The sequence below is a fragment of the Cucurbita pepo genome, chromosome 1 (genome assembly GCF_057944985.1).
Source record: "Cucurbita pepo subsp. pepo isolate OVF chromosome 1, ASM5794498v1, whole genome shotgun sequence".
NCBI lineage: Eukaryota > Viridiplantae > Streptophyta > Magnoliopsida > Cucurbitales > Cucurbitaceae > Cucurbita > Cucurbita pepo.
The window spans coordinates 13,067,706-13,090,941 of record NC_141798.1 but is presented as its reverse complement, the minus strand read 5'-3'; the positions used below and the strand labels follow the sequence as shown (position 1 = coordinate 13,090,941).

General features: G+C 32.6%; 1 protein-coding gene across 1 annotated transcript; it reads left to right on the top strand.

Annotated features, from left to right (window-relative positions):
- The first annotated feature begins 12,290 nt into the window (after positions 1-12,290).
- LOC111808402 (nudix hydrolase 1) lies at positions 12,291-12,973 on the top strand. The gene is made up of 2 exons (XM_023694343.2): positions 12,291-12,474; positions 12,561-12,973. Exons 1-2 carry the CDS (start codon positions 12,333-12,335, stop codon positions 12,854-12,856), a joined length of 438 nt encoding a protein of 145 aa, XP_023550111.2. The 5' UTR covers positions 12,291-12,332; the 3' UTR covers positions 12,857-12,973.
- Positions 12,974-23,236: the final 10,263 nt, after the last annotated feature.

Here is a 23,236-nt window from a genome sequence, read left to right as displayed (position 1 = left end):
TTAATTTCCATGACCCACAGGTATGGTAAAGTTTAGGGATTTGTGGTTAGAGTGACAAGTCACTAAGGTATAGACCCAACCTGTCCCCTAGTAGTGTAACAGACCACCACGGCATACGAACCCTCTCTAGAGTGCCCTTAGGCTACATATGTGTGATTGGTGTCATAGCTTCGTGGGGGACCAGGGGGTTCCTGATTAGAATCCAACTGCTCTTAGCCGTTTTAGCATGGAAAATGTGTGCCTACGTCATATAGACCATTTAGCTGGATGGATTAAGGGGGGTAGCTCTCCTCGACCAGGGGGACTGTCATGGGCCTAGGGGGTTGCAGCTCACTTCCTAGGTAAGATACCAGATAGTCTCAGAGCCATGTTGAGGTAGCTACTCATAGGGCACCAGTCATTACACAGGTCGACATAAAGGAACTCTTAAGGATTTTTAAATAAAAGGACAAAGAACCAAGAAGCCCCAAGGGGCAATTCCGAAGGAGCTAAAACGAAAACTAGATGTCCTAGAGCTAAAGTATAGTCCGTGGGAGTTTGTTAAGATTAGGATGCAATAAGAATCTACAAGTAGGTGACTTACTGAGTATAATTTTATACTCATTCTTGCTATACCTTTCTTTTTCAGGTACATGAGGCGTTGGGTCAAGAGAGGGTGCGTTGAAAGATGTGGATTGTCACAGAGGAAGCGTGTCCCGTGGCGTTAGTCCGGTCTTACTGATTAGTACACTGTGTCCTTCATGTTTTCTTTCGTTGTCTAAAACTAGTCACCTATGTCCTCTTTGTATTGAAACGCTTTCTTACAAAATAAATGATTATTTTTTAAGATAATGTTTTCCTTTGAATTTCTTGCATACACATTACACATCATAGTCATTGTTAGTCACGACTTGAGGATAATTTTTTTTTTTTGGGTCGTGACAAATTTGGTATTAGAGCACCAGGACATAGGTCCTATAGACACTTAGGTTAGAGAGTCGTTTCCTCTGTGACACGCCCATCAATCACGTGCCGCTCGCGACCAGATAGTCTCACGGATTTAAATTGCGAAATCAAGAGCTAAGTTGTTAAGTAGAGAATTTATTGTGTTTGTTTCTTGTGTTATAATTGCACATTTTCTAGACGTTGAGATTTGAATGAATTGTAACTATTGGGGTAGCTAAATGGCACCAAAGAGATGTGGACCCTATCTCGGGCCTGGACCTAGAAGGGGAAGAAGAAGAGTCGCTCAGGACACTAATGTCCCGTCACCGAGGCAGAACAACCTGTACTTGAACCTCAAGAGGATGTTGATGAAATCCCCAATTGTTCGACTCCTATACCCCGGGCACCAAGATCAGGAATGAGTCAAAAGAGAGCAATGACTCAAGACTTACCCAACGCAGACTCTACTGCTGCTTCTCCTGAGGCGGTCCCACTGGTGCCCACCAATAATGTAGAGGTTCCACCTAGCCAGCTAACAACTAACCTCACTACAGATGTACTACAGACATGTATGTTACTTCTATGGAAAATCAGACTCAGATTGTAACGACCCTAAATTTCCACATACTCAGAGTCGCTACTAACGTCTCATGCTCATCTATAATGCGGAAATATAACTCTTACATGAACATAATTGATAACGTAAACTTCAAAAAAACGTTTAAAACAACTTCTTCTCTAGAAAACACAGTCATGGTCTTACGTATTTAAATATGAAATACTGAAATTTAGAGAAAACAAAAACAAATACAAAATAATTTAAAACAATGAAATGCAAAACAACCTATTCTAACTTAAGACTAGAAATTTAAATATGAGTCTACCCTATGCACGTGCCACAGTCTCTACTCGCGATGCTGCTGTCCTCAGTACAAGTGCGCCTTGCCTTTACCTGAAAAATGATGTGACACACGGCCTGAGTATTTCAAAGAATACTCAATAAGTGGCCCCACTATAGGGGGCTATGCAAATGCAAACACATGCAATCATGAATTAGGGACCTATCTCTAATCATCTTAGGGGTGGCCTCCAGTCTCGGACAAATTGGATGTGTAGTACTTCCCTACACACGACTCACACGTGCAAGTGTGAGTCCCTAGGGCGCTCGCATACCCCCTGGACCCTCTGGTCAAGCTAATCTGTAGCGACGTCCGGAGGTCAGCGAAACCCCATAGTGTCATGCGTCTCATGAACACCCTCATTTGTGTGCTTTCGCACCTGTGCGCATTCGCGCTCATCATAAGGTGCGCGTCAGCACTCATCATCTCTAGGGGAAGTAGCCCTATGCTTATGAACATACAAAATGCATGAGGTCCCTCTAAATCCATCATAATGTCTCTTCTGACACAACCCTCTAGCCTTATCTCTTTGTTACTCTAGGTAACGCATACTCGTGGATATTTATATTAATATCATTTTCATGCTCTTAGGGTTGTGTCTTATGTCGATCTAACGACATGATGCAATATGGCACTCATCATCATCTAGCATGCTCAATATGGAAAAACATCATCATATTAAGGTAAAAATCATGCAATCATCATGCTCATCATAATGCCACAACGTGCGTCAAACATATCAAGCGTCATTCAACAAAATATGTATATACTGCACATATCATCAAGCATCATAATCCACACATCATCATAACTCATACAATTTATTTAGTCTATCCTATAGTAAGGCCACTTACATGGTTGGCCTTGGCCAGAGTACTCCCTAAATAGCTAAACGTAAGCTCCCGTTCCATGAGATCTGCTTCCTACGTCGCCAGGGTTTGTTTCCTATCACACCGTTCACCACTTTCCCGTTAGTATTTCACAATTAATTTACCTATAATTCAATAAATGTGAAATACAGCTCTAAAACGGCCTCAGATACCTTAATCAAGGCCGAAAATAGATTTGGGAGGGTCGAAACAGTGGAAACCGGGCTGAAAACAGGTGAGCCGAGCCGAACAGCCACTAGAAGCCGCTGGAGGAGCCGTCGGAGCGTCGTCGGAGGGAGCTCGAGCTGTTTGCACGGAGCCGAGCCGAGGGACCGCCTGCGCCGCTATGTGACACGTGGCAATAGTAGAGCAAGCCATGTCGTGTGGTAGCGTCGGGTCGAAGCGTAGGTCGCAGTCCAGTTCGGCTCGTGGTCCGGGTCGTAGGCTTGAAGTATTTCTTCACCCAGAGAGAATTGAACATGAGACAATGAAGATGGTTAGAATTGGTGTAGGATTACGACATAGACATTCAATACATTTGATGCAACGCCGTCGTCAACCGTACAAGAGTGTCTTGCCTTAACATGAAATACTGGTAGCACAAGACTTGAGTATGTAATAAATACTTAGTGACCCCACTATTGGTATCAGGGAATACAAACACTTCAACATAAATGAGACCTATAATTTAAAATCATATTCTATTAGGTGGCCTCTACTTCGGATAAGTTGGATGTATAATACTTCTCTACACACAAACTACGTGTGCGAGTATGGACCCACAAACGGGCTCGCACACCCCTGGGTCTTCTGGTCGGGTTAGCTCCTTTGGGCTGTGGCCGAACACCCAGATTAACACTCATGCAAATGTACAAGTCTATCACATCATTTTATGAAATTGTTATAAATGATTTTTTTTTTTTTTTTTTTTTTTTTTTTTTTTTTTTTTTTGGTACCCAAAGAGATTAAGTCAGGCCTATAATAACACACTTTATTTCTCTACAAACTTAGGGTCCTTACATGATTACTTCTAGTCCTTTCATATTTATTTCCCTAGAAAATTAGGGTGATTATTACATGATTACTCCTCGTCCTTTCCACAAATGCATAATACAAATGCATAATAGTCTTAACTTTAATAATTAAATTTGTTAAAATAAAGTTTCTAAATTAATAAAATTAAAATAAAAGGGTAGATTTTTTTTTTTTTTCATGAAAATTATAGATTCTCTTTTAATGCAATTAATTTTTAGAAGATATTTCATTGAATTCAAAAATATTTTTATTCATTTGGATCTCGATTTGACCTCATCAAAATTCAGATTCAAATTTAAAGTTAGAAACTAAACAAAAATTGTAATATTATGTATTTGTTATTATTTCATATTTTTATATAAGCATTTTAAATTGTTACAAAAAAAAAAAAAAAAAAAAAAAAAAAAAAAAGTGACCTACCATCACTTACCAGACTTATAAAAGACTAAATAATTTACATTAAATCACAAAATAAATTAAAAATAATAGTTTTTCTTTTGTTGGAAAAAATTACCTTTGTAAACAAATAAATAAATAAATTAGCATAGAACTAATTTTTTTTTTTTGGACCAATCCAAAATTTCAGATGGATTAGGTTAGTGAACTAGAACAACTCGAATAGAATTCACAATTCAATCCAAGTAGATTGAGTTGTCGGGATACTTTTTTCTTTAATTATTAAAAAATGCTAAATTAATACAAATATTTTAAGCTTTATACTTTGTCTCAAAAAAATTAATTCTAAATTTTTAGAAGTTTGAATAATACCTCTAATACTTTTATGGTTAGTTTTAAATGGAAACTAGTTTAAAAAACAGAGTTAAATTTTAAAAAAATTCATTAATGTCCTTCCATTTTTATGGTGAGTAGGTTTAAATTTCTATAGTAACATTAACACATTTACCTTTATAAATAAAAAAGTTTTAAATTTTTTTAACATCAAAGTATGAACGAAAACTGTCTATCGACATTTTATAGAATATTTTTAAATTTTTTAATGTTACTTTTGAAATGCGAAACTAATGATAAGAGTATTTTTATTTTTTATTTAAATATTTAAAGGTGTTTTTGTAGTTTTTATACAAATTTAAAGGTGTTTTTGAAGAGGATAATTGAAACTTTTCACCGTTTAAATTATATTTTTGAGAGAAAGTGCAAAGTTGAAGAATAACTTTATTAATTTAGCCTTAAAAAAACTTACTCATCCACTAAATGTTAGGTTCATACAAATCAAATATCAAACATTCATAAGTTACAAAACACCATTAATATCATAATTACAAATATCAAATATTTTTTATAATCATAATAATCTCAAAAGTAGAGCTAGAGTAAGGTTGGGTTGTAAATTTATTTTTGAGTTAGATCGAGTTAATTTATTTTTGAATTTTCGATTTTCCAAAAATGCAATCCAATTTAAATTTAAAAGAAAAAAATATCTAACCCAACCCAAATTTTATGATTTGAAGCTAATAGTTGGGATCGGAGGTTAGAGAAATCAAACTAGGAGGGAAGAAGGGAGTTTTATAGGATTTGTTTTTTATAAGCACAGCACATAGACATGCGTTGTCTCGCTATTTATCTCAGTAACATGCTAAATTTAACGTAAGAGCTTTAAATGTACTACATACTCATATTTAGATACATGTATATCCGTTCATAAGATAAACCCAATATATAATATATGAGAATATAATTGTTCATTATAGAACACATTTTAAGCAAACATATTTCCCTCAATTATTTCAGTTTTAAGTGTTTTCTGAATTTGAAAATTAGTTTCCAACAAACACCATAAAATGGGATTTTATGATACACGCAAAGTCCCAAAGAACATAGTTCCTAGGTTTAGTTGTTGGTTGTGTTGGAAGGAGGCTTAACTACTAATTTGACTTTTGTGGTAAACAGCTTTCAACGCTCAAACCACAAATCACTACTAATAGACGAAGTTAGGTGAAGCCTGTCCATTCCCATTCTACTTTATTATAGTATGAATGAAAATTTAGGCACCTTTTGAGTTATGTTCTTCAATTCTTGCCGGACCTTGGTCTTAAATTCTAACTTCTTAATCTTAATCTAGTTCTTATATATTGAGTCATTTGGAGTGTTTTTGGACTTTGAAATATTTTAAATGAGTTTTAGGGACATTTTAGTAATTTTTTACAAATGAATTTTAGGGACGTTTTAGTAATTTTTCACAAACTTAGTTTGAGTTCCAAACTTGATCCAATAGTTCTAAGACGGTAAATAGTCTTCTGACATTATGAAATAAAGTCCTCTTATAAAATTTTATGACATTTTGAAGATCATTTGAGTTTAACTTTATAACTTCATCCAATGAACATAATTTGTCTATCCTTTTATGTCTAAAATTAAAATGGATAGCGGAGTTCACTTCGTGGGTTATTTTAGTATTACTTTATTCTCGAGCAAAATACTCGTTTGTGTTCTTAACTCATAATTCTTAGTTTAATTCTTGTATTTCTTAAGAAAACTCTATATTCATTAATTACTTTTAGTTGCTATTTAGAGAATCAATTCTCGAGCTTTCAATACTACCTAAGAACTCACTTGATCGTCGTATCCAAAGTTATCATTCTCCAAAGTTGGTTGAAAACACATTTTCTCGTTGACAAACCCATTGCTACATGTTATTGGTCAAAACGATTGTGACCTTTTCACACACAATTTCTTCATGAAACTTCTTCCTTATCCTTCTCTCAAGCTTAAATAATTATTTTGGATGGATCGTGGCTAATTTTGAAGTAACTCCTATGGGTTGTAGGTGAACCCAATGCAAAAAATTGATCCACTTAGACAGCTCGATCCAGGTCTTATTGCGTCTCAATTCCTTCATAAAAAATGTTTAACTCAGTCCCCTAAAGGTTACAGAATGCTTAATTTTGTATGAGAGGAATCCTAGGTAAGAAATATAAGTTTACCCTCAAAACTTACTCGAAATTGACTTCCTCCAATTGGGTACGTTCTTGAGCTATAAACGCTCCTTAATAATGCAGAAACCGAATGAAATAGGTTAGACATGAAAAATTCATGTGTAACCTCGAATTGAAATTTCAAGCTTTCTTCCAACCTTCTTTAATGGGGGATGAATTGGACAAAAGAGCTAGGGACACTTTCAACCCTTGTTTTCTTGACCAAAGTGGTGGGCAATCTTATTTAGAACTTGAAGGAACAAGTTTGACTAAAAATGATTGGCTACAACACCTATATTTAGAAGATATTCGAGAGGGAGAGGCCAAAAATCTAAACGGCTATAATTTGCAATTGGAGACTCCACACTACTTGCTTCTTACTCTAAATGAATCCCCAAATTTCATAATTGGTAGAGAAAGTTTGAACTAAATTTGAACTAAATTTCATAATTGCTTCTTACTTTCTAAGATTCTTGCCGAAAATGGTTATCCGTTTAGGGGTTGCTGACTTCACCTTCAAACATTGGTGGTTGGATGTGATGAGCTGTGATTCTTCCCCTTTGCAAGTTTCTAAGAATATTTTGGTTACTTTTCACTTTGTAAAAGTTATGTACTCTTTTTGTCATTTTTTCTTCTTGAGCACCAATGTAATGATTTAAAAAAATAAAAAAATAAAGTCTGTAAATGTTCTTAAAAAAATTAGATTATGTACCCAAAATGAGTTTGGATTTTTTCCCACTTAAAAAATTGAGCCTTATTTTTATTTAACTTTAGTGGATGAAGGAGAACAATCCTCTAACTTCATGGTTGATAGGACTATACTTGTGGTTCAAGCTGTGATCTTTTGTCGAAGATAGAAGATGATGACCCGACTGGTTTACATCATCTAATTTAACTCATTTGTATTGTTTTAATTGGTTCACTTTTTTTTTAGACTAATTCTCACAAAAATTCAATTGGTTGTGGAAACTAGACTCAATTTGAAACACCTCCAATTAATTTCAAAGAATTTTGAGTTCTAGAAGCCAAAAAACAAAACACCTAAGTACCTTCATACAAATAATTAATTGTTTTAGACTTTTATACCAGAAATGCTCGTAAGAATTAACTAGGACTTGAGCATAAGGACTTTTAGCATGTATTATAACCTTATTAAACATGAAATTGGATAGCTAAACTTAGGAACTGGAATATTTGAATGGTTTAGTTCAATTACATGTTTTAGGATTTTTGATGCGTTGATGAATTTTATTCGTCTATTGTATACTTTTTTATTCTCGCATAACATTTATTCATATTTTATGAAACTAGCCTTTATGGTTCTAGTTAGGTCAGAAAAAATGAGATGGTCCAAAATGGTCAATGATTACTTCCGGCAAAACTTAACACACTAAATAATCGGCATTTTTTTATGGTAGGGAGATTTGAAAATGAGTACATATCCCTTATAATGCTTTCTACTATTTTAATCAAGAAAGAATCTCTTCCGAACGACCAAGTCATAATGAGATTAAAAAACTATATTTTCTTAATCGCGTAGAAAATAGATTAACATTATATCATTTCTATAAGCAATCACCTATCCAAGATTGAAAGTCGGTGCATATGAGGACAATGGAACCAAGCTAAAAAAATTGATAGAGATTTTTTTTTTTTTTTTTTTTTTTTTTTTTCAATTTGACTGTAACATCTTGAAAATGACTCCGCTTACTAGACCCACATATCATAGTGGTTTGCTTTAAGTGTTAATCTGTTGGCTAAATATGCATTCGTTTTAATTTGATGGGATTAATGTGCTACCGAATAGTGTGGTATAACGTATTCATTTAAGAAACTATGACAAAGAGAGAGTTTATTTCCAAGTACATAAAACTGCATACATTTCCCTGACAAACACATTTGATACACTACAACAAATAATAGATATGACAGCTTATGAAAAACACTATTATAGACCTTTTATAATGTTTTTTTATAGTTATAAAAAATATTATAATAGAGTATGATATTATAGCTTATATAAATTGCTATAAAAATATTTTATAGCATTTTTTAAAGCTATAATATGTTTAATATAACTAAAATAATATAGTATTTATAGCTTTAATCTTATGCTATAATAATGTTATTTAATCATTTATAATTACTATAATTAACGTAATGACATTTCTTTTATGTTGTATAAATTTTATTATAATTTTTATATTTGACGAAAAGACTCGACAATATTTTTATAATATAATCTAACATGAAAGAATATTTTATCACACAATAAATATGGAGGGACTTCCATTCTTAATTCAAATTTTACCATCTAGTTATCCATTACAAAATAAAGTATTCAATTGAATGAACATAAAATTTAGAGAATATTTAAGAAACATATTACTAAAAACGGAGAAGAATAGAAACAATAATAATGTCTAGGCTTTGTACTTCCAGCTCTTTTAATACGTTGTGCAGTTGATGTCTTACTAGTCCATTGTCTCCATAATGTTGTCCGACATCAAGAAAGGAATAGTAACAGATAATGGAGTAATTTGTTAGCATGTTTCACTTATTCCGGTAATTTTCATAAAAAAGAAATAAATAATGCGGATTATGTGCAGCAAGATATGAGAACTACTAAAATAATTATATTAGTATCATCATACTTCACAATCACAGATTCACTAAAATTAACGATCTCGTTTTAAGGAATAGAAGCAGAATTCTACCAAGACAAAACTTGTTCTAAAAAATATCTATGTTAAACAAGATATGCAAGTAAATACTTACAACACTGTCAATAGAAGCATGGAACACTACTGAGTTTAGCTGCCCAAATTCTTCAAATAGTTAATGAAAGCAAGAAACTTAGGATCAAAGCAATTAAAAATAGTATTTATTTAACTTCAATTTAGCATAATTTAGTGCAACAAACCTGTGGGGGTAAACAAGCCTGAACTCCAAATGGAGAGAAAAAGAGAATCACATATTTCTTCCCAATGTACTCTGAAAGTTTAATCTAAATAGTAATACTTTAGATAAAATTAAAAAAAAAAAAATGTAAATAGGCTAGTAAACATAGAGTGATGATAATAATGTAAAATAAATACATCCAAATCATCACCCATGTAAGAAATCTACCTCGATGCATTCTTGATCACATATGGAAATTTCTGATTAGAAAATGTCATTAATAAAAAGAACTAAGAATGCATAATTACGGATTTATCTTCGATACTTGCAATCTGGATTCCCACAAATTCACGTCTATTTCTTTAGTGACTTTTTGCTCACTTTTACCTTTTTCAAGCCGTAAAGTTAAAATTTTAGTCTTCCAATTTAATAGCTCCTCTCTTCAAATGTTAGAAGCTATCAAAAACACATTTATTTTATTATCAATCAAGCCAGTTTTATTCAACATTTGTTATAAAACTATGAACGCATAGGAGAAGGCTTACACAATTAGCAACAAAACTATGAACGCATAGGAGAAGGCTTACACAATTAGCAACAAGTAAAGGCAACTATATATTCGTCTACTTTGTCGTAAAAGCTCACCAATGAATATGACCTATTATAACAATCCTAATCCACAATCATACAAAATCAGCCAGCAATCATACATGGACTTTTCCTTCATTACTTGCTTAATTGCAATGATCATACCCATTAAAATAGTCAATAAGAACTAGTTGATGGAATGTCAATATAGAAACCTAGACCTATGTTCTCTTAATTGCCCCTTACATGTCAACTCTTCCTTATGGAATATATTATGTTTCAGAATTCAACTGAATACCATTCCTAACCTTCCACCAGATTTTTATAAGAAAATAATTGTCAATTTCCATCTACTTACTAGATGTTGAAGAAACTTGAAAACTCCCGCAAGTAATGATTAATGTTATGAAACGAGCAACTTCCACCTGTATATGAAAAAATTAAGGGCTTACAAAAATGTTTGGAAAATGAAGTATAACAATAATAAATGATTATGATGGAAGGGGCATACTATCCCTTAAAATCCAAATCAAGACCTCCAATAAACTATGACTATTATTGGCGGGAAAAGGCAGACGAGCCATTTTATTATCTAAAGTATCCAAAAAATAATTATTATAGTCTAGCAACGTAGAAAACTACTTTAACTAAGAAAAATTACACTAATGAAGCAATAAGTCAAAAAGTAGACTTCTTCAAGCTTTCAAAGTTCCTGTACATTACAAGTACTCAAAAAAATAAGTTCATTGTGATCAAAACCTCTATGATAACACACAATAACAAAATATTTGAGACAACCGCCACTAATAATGACTCACGAAAGAACAGGTTTACCTAAATGTCTCGAATCAATTTTCATTGCCCAAACTTTCCGGTGCCGAAGAAAAAATGGAAGGAGAAAAAGAAAACTTGAAATTGATTTTAGGGGACAGAACATTCCCCTTTTTTTCTTTTTAAACCCAACTTTTCACCATCTTTTTTTAAAAAGGAAATGTTCCGCTTTTTTTTCTCCCTCTAAAATGCTATACTTAAAAGCTATGGAATGCCATATTTGTTGTAGTACACTTAGAATACGCATGTAGAAGTAGTTTTGTATGTATATATAGTATCTATGCATTTGTGTGACATGACATTGAGAACTTAGTATTGAAGAATGTGATGTCATCTATTTAGAACCCGTAACACATTAGACAGTATTACTGAGCGAGTTCTAGTTGTGCTTACTGAAGAATCTCTCATGCACTATTCAAGGCTTAAAACGAGTAGAGTAGAGAGCTTGTTAGGTGCTAGTAGAGGAACTACTAGCTAGCTCTCAATTGTAGACACATATGGAACCTATTAGAGAGACTAAGAGGTTGTTAATAGGGAGATATGATTTTCCGTACTCGTTAGATCTACCTAGACCACATGATTTGCGGGGTGTACCCTGACTTGTATGTCAATTGCGAATGACTTAAACAAGTAGAGATAAAGTGGATAATTTCATATAGGATTGGAAATGATGTGGTTCAATGAATGTATGAGTCCGATGAGAATCTAAATGACTATGCCATAAAATTAGCTAACTCTAGGATCAAGCTTCTAATACATTGCCTTGAAAGTATGAGTAAGATTGGATGAGAGTATAGAATAAATTACTTATTTAGTATGTTTAAACTAATTAATATTATTCTTTGTATTTTTAGATGGATCATAGATGAATTGTTAATGGTAAGAGAGTGCAAGAATTGTGGGTAAATCTTATCCTATTTTGTTATATTATTTCGTAAACATTTTGTATAACTCAGAAAGAATAAACTTTATTTTTTTTAATAAAATTATTGTTTTTTTTTTTTTTTTTTTTGAAAGTTAATAATTGTTTAAACGGTGGAAATATGTTTAAAACTTGAAAAGAATATAAAAATTTAAAGTTTTGAATAAAAAAATTAGCGGGAAGAATATAGAATTTAGGAATATTATTCTACAAAATTATAATTGAATGTATTTTCTATATTACTGGTTTGCGTTTGGTCCATAAAATAATTGGTAAAGGACATTCCTGTAGGCGTGCTGCCCAAGCCAAAAGAAAGTAAACCAATTACATAACTCCACGTTACACACTTTTCCCGAGGCTTTGTGACTATACGGCCCACAATTTATACCCTCCCAACATTGTGAAGGGTTGTGGTGGAAAGACCAAAAAAATGGAGAACAATCCGGTGCCGAGAGTTGGGGTGGTGGTTTATATCCTGAAGGGAAAGTCAGTGCTGTTGGGTCGAAGGCTGTCCTCCAGCGGTGACTCCAGTCACGCCACATTCGCACTCCCCGGCGGCCATCTCGAATTTGGTGAATCTCTCGTTTTTTGCTCACACTTTTAATTTTGATTTAGTTTTAGAGATGGGTACCATTTTTTCTGAAAAGGGAAATTGCAGGGGAGTCGTTTGAGGAATGTGGTGTGAGAGAGGTGAAGGAAGAGACGGGGTTAGACATTGAGAAAACAGAGTTCTTGACTGTAACAAACAACCCTTTTGTGAATGATCCGCAGCCTTCCCATTATGTGGTCATTTTTATGCGCGCGGTTTTATCAGATCCCCTGCAACAGCCTCAGAATCTGGAGCCGAGTAAGTGCGGTGGGTGGGACTGGTACGATTGGGATGATCTTCCAAGCCCTCTGTTTTGGCCTTTAGAGAAGATGGTCAAAAGTGGGTTTAATCCGTTTCCTGTCTGATTGGAGTTGGAGTTTGTAATGGTAATCAACATTAGCATGCCCTCTCTTGTGTTTAGTTTGTAATGCTTTACTTAATGTGAATCTTGTATCAAGCATACATAAATTGTTTTTCATTCATCTGCATATTTAAATAATAAATATAGCATAAAAATGGAAACAACTAGCGACTCAATGGGAAGAAAGTGGCTGCTCAATAAGACCTCCCACTCCACTCCACTCCACTCTAATCACGGGGCTTTAACAACAAAATATGGATCACTCTCAATAAAAAAAATAAAATTTATCTAACAATCTTCTACTAAAGCTCTACCGTATATCTAGCTTATTGTTTGAACTCCGATCTTCGAACAAATTTCTTGCACATGTCTCTAAGTTGTTCTTATGTTCTCCCGGATGTAGTGGAATTTGATTTCTATGTGCTTGCTCCAGTCGTGCAAAATTGGATTTTTGATTAGGGAGATTGCAGCTTTGTTGTCCATGCAAAGCATTGGTGGATCGCCTTTTCTTCCGATGAGTTCTTCCACCAGTCGCACAAGCCAGACCCCGTGTACAAGCATCTCCTCAGCTAAAAACAAATCAAAATCTGTACAAGTTTATCTTGTAAACGAGAAATGAGTTTAGGATACAAATTTAAATAAATGCTAAAAGAACCAAAATATACTAGACAAGATCAATGCCCCTCAATGACCCCCTTTATGACCTCCTAAGTTCTTGAGGACTCCTTTACCTCAACAGATGGCAAGCAGTTACTTGTATAAAATAAAATAAATAAGTCAATAAGCAACTTATTTCTAATTTCTCATTGCATTCTTACATCCTAGCATATTACCACGAGATAACATAGTCTAATCTCTATGGCTATCTGAGCATCTAAGGAGGCCTCTAAAAATCCAAGTGGTTCTCTTGCCTCATTGTTATCCTTGGTCTTTTCAGGTTGCTCAAGGTAATTATTAGAAAATTTGGTGACTAAGAAGGTAAGTGAAATTACTAAAGGAATGTCTTCAAGCTAGATTAGATGAATTAAATGTTGTGTGAATTACATGCACCTTGTGGCCTATCTTGTTATTTTCTAATGTCATGATATGCTATGTTGATAAATGTTATGTGATGCATATACTTCCCGTATGCCGGTCCATGTAAGTTAGGTATTCATGTTTACAATTATGCCCACGAGACATTAATGAGTCATGTATGCTTCATAGGGAAGTTATATCATCAAAAGAATGGAAGTATGATGTGTATCATAACTATGTACCATTTGAAATTACGAGTCTTCATGCATACTGTATGTCACAAGTACGAGATACATTCCCTGTTTTGTATGGACACGTTAGATACTTGCTCCTTTCTTCTTGGTGGTTTCCGACAGCGTGAGCATGTATGTATATGTCGCTTAATGGATTTATGTGTACATGCATGAACAGTGCATAGAGAAGTATTATATATCCAACCCTATCTAAAAATGAAAGTAGAGTCCAAGAAATAGTCATAAAAAGATAGGTTTCATCATGATTGCATGTGATTGCATTTTTTTGATCGAGTAGTGGAGCTCACTAAGTATTTATATATACTCAAACCACGTTTGCTGTTATTGTAACACTCAACTCACCAGAACCTGATTGACGGACATTGTGACTAACTTAGATTAATTTTTTTAAAAAAATGTTTGATATTATAAAGTTAGTGAAAAGAAAATAGGTTAAAATAGAGTTATGTACATTGGAAACTCTACACAACTATAAACCTCAGCTTCCATCGTTGCACCTTTCTTCCTCTCTTCCTTCTTCCTGTTTTCTCCATTAAAGCTCTTCATCAAATATGCGAATGTCAGCTTATGCATATTGTTTTAAGTGATGCAAAGGTTGCTTCAAAGAGAAAAACGGCAATGACGGTCAACTATTTGTCATATATTTATTAATGAATGAAAACTTAATTAGTTCAAATTATTTTAATAATTTAATTTTATAGAAATAAAATAACTAACTAAAATAGTACTTAACTCTATAAAATTCTAGAACTTAAGTAGGGTGTCTTATTTCTTTTTATACATCTTATTCTCAACCATCTCAAACTTCCTAATCTCAAATTAATTAATTGATGTTTCTGTGATAACAAACCTACACTCAATTATTAACCATTATCAATATTTTGAATTATCATAGTGTAAGGTTGGGAATAACGATTTCTACGCCTTTTTTCAATCACTTAAATTAGAGCTAAGACGAACAAGGTTCAGTCAAAACAAGATACTCGACGTGATGATGTGACGGAAAAATTGACATTTTAGACCAATCAAAGTATCACACTCATAACTTTGGAAGAGTAACAAACGGTGAAATTTTCAATTACTCTTAAATAGAAATAAAATTATTTGAATTATAAAAATAAACGGTATTAAATTTTTTAAACAAATATAAATAGTAAAATGAATTGAAATGTTTTAATATTTATTTAATAAATATGTGTCCACACGTTACTGGTCTATATCAATTTCTATTTTTTGTCACCTATTCACCGTCTAAACTCATCTTGTGTGTTGCTCCCTCCAAAACTTCCAATTTTATTTTTCTTTTATTGAGAGAGATGTTTATTATATGGTGAGGAAATGCCTGAGTGATCAAATTGTAAACCTACTATAGAAGTTGTGGTGTGTTCTTACAAAAATTCAGACACTTGTACCGGTTTGATCCTAAGTCGTGGAAAGAATTGAGTTTGCTCTTGAACTCGTAAAAAGAGCGGTATAGCGGTTGGACTCTGATCCGAAGAAAGAGTTGAGAAAGGTTTATTCAAATTCCCAAGAGGCTTGGGGAGTGAGCAGGTCGAGTCCGAACCACTATAAAACTACGGTCTTATTAAAATTTATTGCATGTTCTAAGTTTTTTTCTTTTTCTTTTTTTAATTGTTCATTGTTATTTCTTGAACTAGTTTACTGGATTAATTATCATATTCTATTTGTTTAAAAAATTTGATAATTAGAAAAATTAATCAAATTTTAAATAATTTTATTGTTAAAACCCTATTCACCCCTCTAGAGGTTGTCATATGGATCCAATAATTGGTATTAGAGCAGGTTGCTATTATAGATTTTTAAACTTTATTTTTAGAGCTTATGACAAACCTAGTTAAAAACGGTTTTTGTGAAAGGACAATCAACTCTAGACCTCCTTATTTTGATAGAACAAATTATACTTATTTGCAATCGATTGATTATCAATTATGGTTAAATGTTATCCTTGCATTCCAATAAAAATTGTTAATAATACTAAGGAGCTTAAAATGCTGGATGAATTTGATGATATGAATTGTTTTTTTAATGGCAGTCGAAATTTGTAAAATTAGTAATTTATGAGGGAACAAATAAAGTTAAAGAAACAAAGAAGGTTCTTTTAATGTTAGTGCTATATAAACGTCGAAATTTGGAAAACTCTTGAAGTAATTCATGAGGGAACAAATCAAGTTAAAGAAACAAAGGATGATATGTTTTGTAACGACCCTAAATTTCTATATACTCAGAGTCGCTACTAACGCCTCATGCTCATCTATAATGCGGAAATATAACTCTTACATGAATATAACTCATAACGTAAACTTCAAAAAAAACGTTTAAAACAACTTCTTCTCTAAAAAACACAGCCATGGTCTTACGTGTTTAAATATGAAATACTGAAATTTAGAGAAAACAAAAACAAATACAAAATAATTTAAAACAATGAAATGAAAAACAACCTATTCTAACTTAAGACTAGAAATTCAAATATGAGTCTACCCTATGCACGTGCCACAGTCTCTGCTCGCGATGCCGCCGTCCTCCGTACAAGTGCGCCTTGCCTTTACCTGAAAAAAATGATGTGGCACACGGCTTGAGTATTTCAAAGAATACTCAGTAAGTGGCCCCACTATAGGGGGCCATGCAAATGCAAACACATGCAATCATGATTTAGGGACCTATCTCTAATCATCTTAGGGGTGGCCTCCAGTCTCGGACAAATTGGATGTGTAGTACTTCCCTACACACGACTCACACGTGTGAGTGTGAATCCCCAGGGCGCTCGCACATCCCCTGGATCCTCTGGTCAAGCTAATCTGTAGCGACGTCCGGAGGTCAGCGGAACCCCATAGTGTCATGCACCTCATGAACACCCTCATCTGTGTGCTTTCGCACCAGTGCGCATACGCGCTCATCATACGGTGCGCGTCCGCACTCATCATCTCTAGGGGAAGTAGCCCTATGCTTATGAACATACAATATGCATGAGGTCCCTCTAAATCCATCATAATGTCTCTTCTGACACAACCCTCTAGTCTCATCTCTTTGTTACTCTAGGTAACACATACTCGTGGATATTTATATTAATATCATTTTCACGCTCTAAGGGTTGTGTCCTATGTCGATCTAACGACATGATGCAATATGGCACTCATCATCATATAACATGCTCAATATGGAATACATCATCATATTAAGGTAAACGTCACGCAATCATCATACTCATCATATTGCCACAAAGTGCATCAAACATATCAAGTACGTCAATCATTGAAATATATATATATTACGCATATCATCAAGCATCATAACTCACACATCATCATAACTCATATATCATCATAACTCATATACCGCATCGTACGACATAGTTCATACAACATCGTAACTCATACAATTTTTAGCCTATACTATAGTAAGGTCACTTACCTGATTAGCTTATACGGTTGTCACCAATTTATCTTTAATGAAAGTTTGATTTTTCCCTTTGTATCCAAGCCAACCTATAAGAATCCATGACATCAATTTCATGTTAAATTCTCTAACTCTTACAATGGTTCATGTGCTAAACTTCATGCGAGCATTCAAGACTTTGTATAGATAAAGTCTTGGAACGTTATAATATACCTCTAAATAGATATACACATATTATATATATATATTCTACTTATATTAAGGTTTCATTTTCTATTTTTTATTTCGGTTGACTTCTCTCATGTCTTTTGATATTCTTTCTTTACTCTGCTTTTTCTCTCAATTTTTGTTCATGATCGATTCTTACCTAATCATATTGTTGGTCAATTCGGATCCATTCTTACTCCCAACTCTTCCCTTCTATTTTTCTCTTCTGTATTTTTTTCTTTTGATTTTCTATTCTGGTCTTCTCTTTATTTTCTTCTCCCCTGCCTTTTCTATTTTATTTTTTTTTTACTCTATATGCCTTCTCTGTATTTTTTTTTCTTTTACTTCTCTCTATTTTTTTTGTCTGTATGCCTTCTCTGTATTTTCTCTTTTTACTTCTTTCCTGCTCTCTGTATTTTCTCTTTACTTCATGCTCTTTATTTATTTATTTTTTTTCTTTTCCCTCCATTTCTACTTTTCTCTCTTTCCTTTTGATTTTGTTTACGGTATTTGGCCTTCTATCTATCTATCTATATATATATATATATTTCTCTTTTCCTTTGATTTTGTTAACCTTTTGATTTTGTTAACAGTACTTTGCCTCTCTACCGTCATCTCATATTTTTTTGTATTCTAATTAATTCTTCTTTCCAAATCTTTCCTTTATCTTATATGTATTTTTTTTTTCTTCCTTTAATTTTGTTAAAATCTAAAATTCACACATAAATTTTCATTTCAAATCTTTCCTTTCTTCTTTGTTCTTTCCTTTCTTATTTACCTGTTAATTTTTTGTTCCGATTCTTCTCTTTTACTCTCTATTTTGTATTTATTTTTCTATCTATTCGGTTGACAAATATTTATTTGCCTCATCTGTTCTAGTTATTTTCTATGACCTAACATCATAACCAAAAATCTAAATATCTGGGCAAGAGAACCAGGGATCTAATTCTGAATAATTAGACAAATGAAAAGAAAATCTGTTCTAGTTATTTGTCTATGACCTACCATCATAACCAAAAATCTAAATAAACGGGCAGGGAACAAGAGATCTTATTCGGATTAATTAGATAAAGGAGAAGGAAATCTGATTGGGTAAAGGAGAAGGAAATCTGATTGGGATAAATGAAAAAGAGATCTGAAATATGACTTACCGTAATAACAAAGCAAGATCTCTCTCCAATAATAAAATCTCCAGCTCTCCTGCAAATCTCGTTGTTGGTATTTTTTTTTTCATTGCAGGAACCTCCGATGCATACAGTATTCTAATTTGGATTTTTTTTTACGGATGAGTTGGTTGAGGAGAGATAGTTGGGAGAGGGAGGGGGTTAGTGGGGAGTAGTTTAGGGAAAATTATTATTTTAATTATTTAATTATTTAATTTTTTTTGGGTCGTTACATGTTTACTAGATTTACTAATATCTAAATGCTTTGAAAAATCTTGGAAAAATACATTCTACTTTCGAAAACCTAAGGAACGTCTCTACCTTAAAGTTGGAAGCAAAAGTAACGGCAATTCAAGAAGCAAATGATCTCATAAAGCTTCTTTTGGATAAACTTGTTGGTTCTCGCATGACACATGAGAATACCACGAAGGAGTGCAAAGAAGAGGAATCCAAGAAGAAGAAAAGTATAGCCCTAAAGTCCATCACATTGTAACAAAGATGATGAAGAAGATGACACATAATTTTTGCTTCATGGCTCATAGTGACAAAGATGATGAAGAAGTGGCTCTTAAGATGAGGTAATTCTTGAATCTCCTTCGATGAATTATTTATAGTGTTTGAGGAAATGCAGCTGATTCAATAATTGAAAATAAATTTTTATTAAATGAAATTTTTTACTTAAAAAGAGAAGGAACATAATAGGTATCTTGTGAAAAACATGTATTTGATTGTGATAAGAAAAGTGCATTAATTGATAAAATTAAATTTCTTGAGTATTGTTGGGAAAAACATAAGTTAATTAAATTGTTCAAAGAAAATAAATTAAATACTATGAAAGAACTTAGTAAAATATAAGAATGATGTTTTGAAAAGATTTGTTAGTTTTGTAAAAAGAAATGAAAATGAATGAGTAAATGTTGATGTATTTCTATGGATGGTATCTTTCTAATTAATTTTTTTTTTTTTTTATTTTGAACTCTTGTTACAAAACTGGCCGATCTCTTCAAAACATCATTCTCAAAATCCAAGTAAATCTTGAAAAATCATCAACTATCACTAAGCACAGTAACTCTTAACTAACTATTTTAGAAGGGCCAAATAAGTTCAAAAGAGCTTTAGAAATCACACTTTTAGATTTGTAAGAGGACTTTTTGCTTACTCATTTGACAAGCATCATAAATTATTTTTTCAAATTTAAATTTAGGAAGCCTCTAACTAAAGAACTTTTTGAAATATTTGAAATCAAATAGCATGTCCTAATCTTATATGTCATAACCAAGAATTATACGTAAAACCGAAAGACATTTTTCATTTGGAGGACCATTTAAATCAATAGTATACATATTGTCATCTCTATTTCTTACGAACAAAACTTTCTTATCACTAGCATTTTCAATTATGTAATTATTCTTATCAAATACCACTTTAAAACCTTTATCATATAATTGACTAATGCTAGGTAAGTCATGCTTTAAACCATCGACTAAAAGAAAATTTTCAACGAGAGTACAAGTGTCATTACCTATAGTACCCTTACTAGTTATTTTACCTTTCATCATGTTATCACTAAATGTTACTAAGCCACCATCCTTTTTAGAAAAATTCACAAACTTAGATTGATTTCCAATTATGTGTCCTGAGCAACCACGGTTCAAGTACAACTTATTTTTTCTTGAAGGTTTTCAAACAAACCTAAAAACAAAGAGATTTAAAATTAACCTTTTGTTATCCATACTTGTTTGGGCCTAGAAAGTTCTTCACAAATTTAGGATCCATCTCAAATTTGCATTCAGGTTTGAATAAGTAACCAGAATAATCTTTATGTCCAAACTTACTCCATGAGAAATAAACAATATCATGCAATAATTTATTTCTTAGACTAAGTTTATGTGTTCTATTTTTAATGGAAAAAATATTTCTTAAGATATTTAAATTTTATGTTTTGAGAAAATTTTCTATTCGAATCAACATTTTGAGAATTTTGCAATTTAAAGCATTTAAGTCTAACATGACCCTCAACACCACAATAATGACATAGGCACAAATCTAATTTATCATACTTAGATACAAATTTACATGGGTTAGACTTAGACATGATAGGGATGCTTTAACAAATATGGTTTTAGAACTTGAAGGCATAGAACATTTATCATTACAGTCTAATCCTCTTTTATCACCTTAAGGACCTCTTTCAAGTATTTTATCTAATCTTTTGTTAGCACTTGTTAACTCTTTAATAAACTCTTTAGCTCTAATCTTTCAAATTATTTGATTCATTTTCTTTAAACAATTTAATTAACTTATTTTTTCACACCAATGTTGCTCAAGAAATTTAATTTGATTAATTAATGCATTTTTTTTTATCACTAAGAAATTTCATTTAGTGAAGACTTATTTTCATCTATTGAAGTTTAATATATCTTTTGAAGCACGACATATTTTGAACCAAGTTTTTTTTAAAATCAAGTTGCATCTCCTCGACAATTTTAAATAAATCATCATAAGAAAGAGATTCAAGAATTACCTTATCCTCTTGTTCATCATCTTTGTCACTATGAGCGGAGCAAAAAGTTGCTACTTTTTCATCTATTCCACTTTCATTACTATCATCCCGAGTAGTCTTCATTGCTTTCTTCTTGGATTTCTTTGATGATTTGAGAAGAGGACAATTTGTTCTTATATGATCTGACTTTGTATATTCATAGCATATTACCTCATTGTTTTTTATCTTTTCACCTTTTGACTCTTTTTTGTTGGTGAAATATTCCTTGAATTGTTTCTTCCTTTTAATAAAATTTTTATACTTACACGTGTGGAGTAGGCGACATCATCTTCATCAAGGACTTCCTCATCTTCGGAGACAACTTCTAATGTGATAAACTTTAGGGCTATACTTTTCTTCTTTTTTGATTCTCTTCCATGTGCTCCTTCATGGTAATCTCAGGTGTCATGAGAGAAACAACCCGTTCATCCAAAGGAATCTTTGTGAGATCCTTTGCTTCTTGAATGACTGTCACTTTTACCTCCTAACTTTTAGGTAGAGACCTAACAATTTTTCTTACTTTTTAATAGAATATATTTTTCCACGATTTTTCAAAGCAATTAGAATATTAGTAAATGGAGTAAACATATCACAAATAGATTCATTTGCATTTATTTTAAATAGTTCATAATTATGAACTAACATGCAATTTTTGTTTCTTTAACTTGATTTGTTCCCTCTTGAGTTATTCAAGAGTTTTCCAAATTTTATTTGCCGAAAAACACATACATATCTTATTAAATTCATCATTACTTAGGGCACAATAAAGACATTCAAAGAATATTTTTTCATATCATGCTCATCAAATTTCTCTTCTATTTTAGACACCTTAATATTATTAACAATTTTTATTGGAAGATAAGGACCTCTACTAACATTTAACCACATTTGATAATCAACCCATCGCAAATAAATTTTCATTTTAGTTTTTCAGTAAATATAATTTGTTCCATCAAAATAAGGAGGCCTAGGGGTTAATTGTCCTTCACTAAAACTGTTATTAACACTGGTTTTCCATAAGCTCTAACAATAAAGTTTATATAAAAAATCTATAAGAGCAACCCGCTCTGGTACCAATTGTTGGATCGGTATGGCAACCATAGAAGGGGTGAATAGGGTTTTAACAATAAATGTATTTAAGCGTGTCTAATTTTTCTAATTATGATACTTTTTATGGCTAATTAATACAACAAAATAGTTGAAGTCAAAACAATAAAGACTTAGAACATGCAATAAATCACAATAATAATTTTGAGATAAAATAGGAAAGAGTTAGAAAATATGATATATTAGTTTTATAGTGGTTAGTCAAACTCAACCTAGTCCGCTCCCAAGGGCCTCTTGGTAATTTGAATAAAGATTTTTTTTTTTACTCCTTCCAAGGATCAGAGCCCAACTGCTACACCGCTTTCTTTACGAGTTCAAGAGCAAACTCAATTATTTCCACGACTCAGGATCAAACCAGTACAAATATTCAAATTTTGTAGGAACACACCACAACTCTCTAAAATAGTAGATTTAGAATTTGAGCACTAACAACTATTTCCTCACAATACAATAAAAATCTCTATGTAGAATGAGATAAAAATAAAATAAAATTGAAAGCTTGGAGAGAACAACACAACAACACTGGAGGCGAAAAATTATGGATGGAAGCTTGGAGAGAATAACAATGGAGGTAAAAAAATTATGGAAGTTGTGTGTGTCAAAATATGGGGAAGTTGATGGATTTAAATAGAGAAGAAAAGTGACAAAAAAAAAAAAAAAAAAAAAAAAAAAGAATTAAT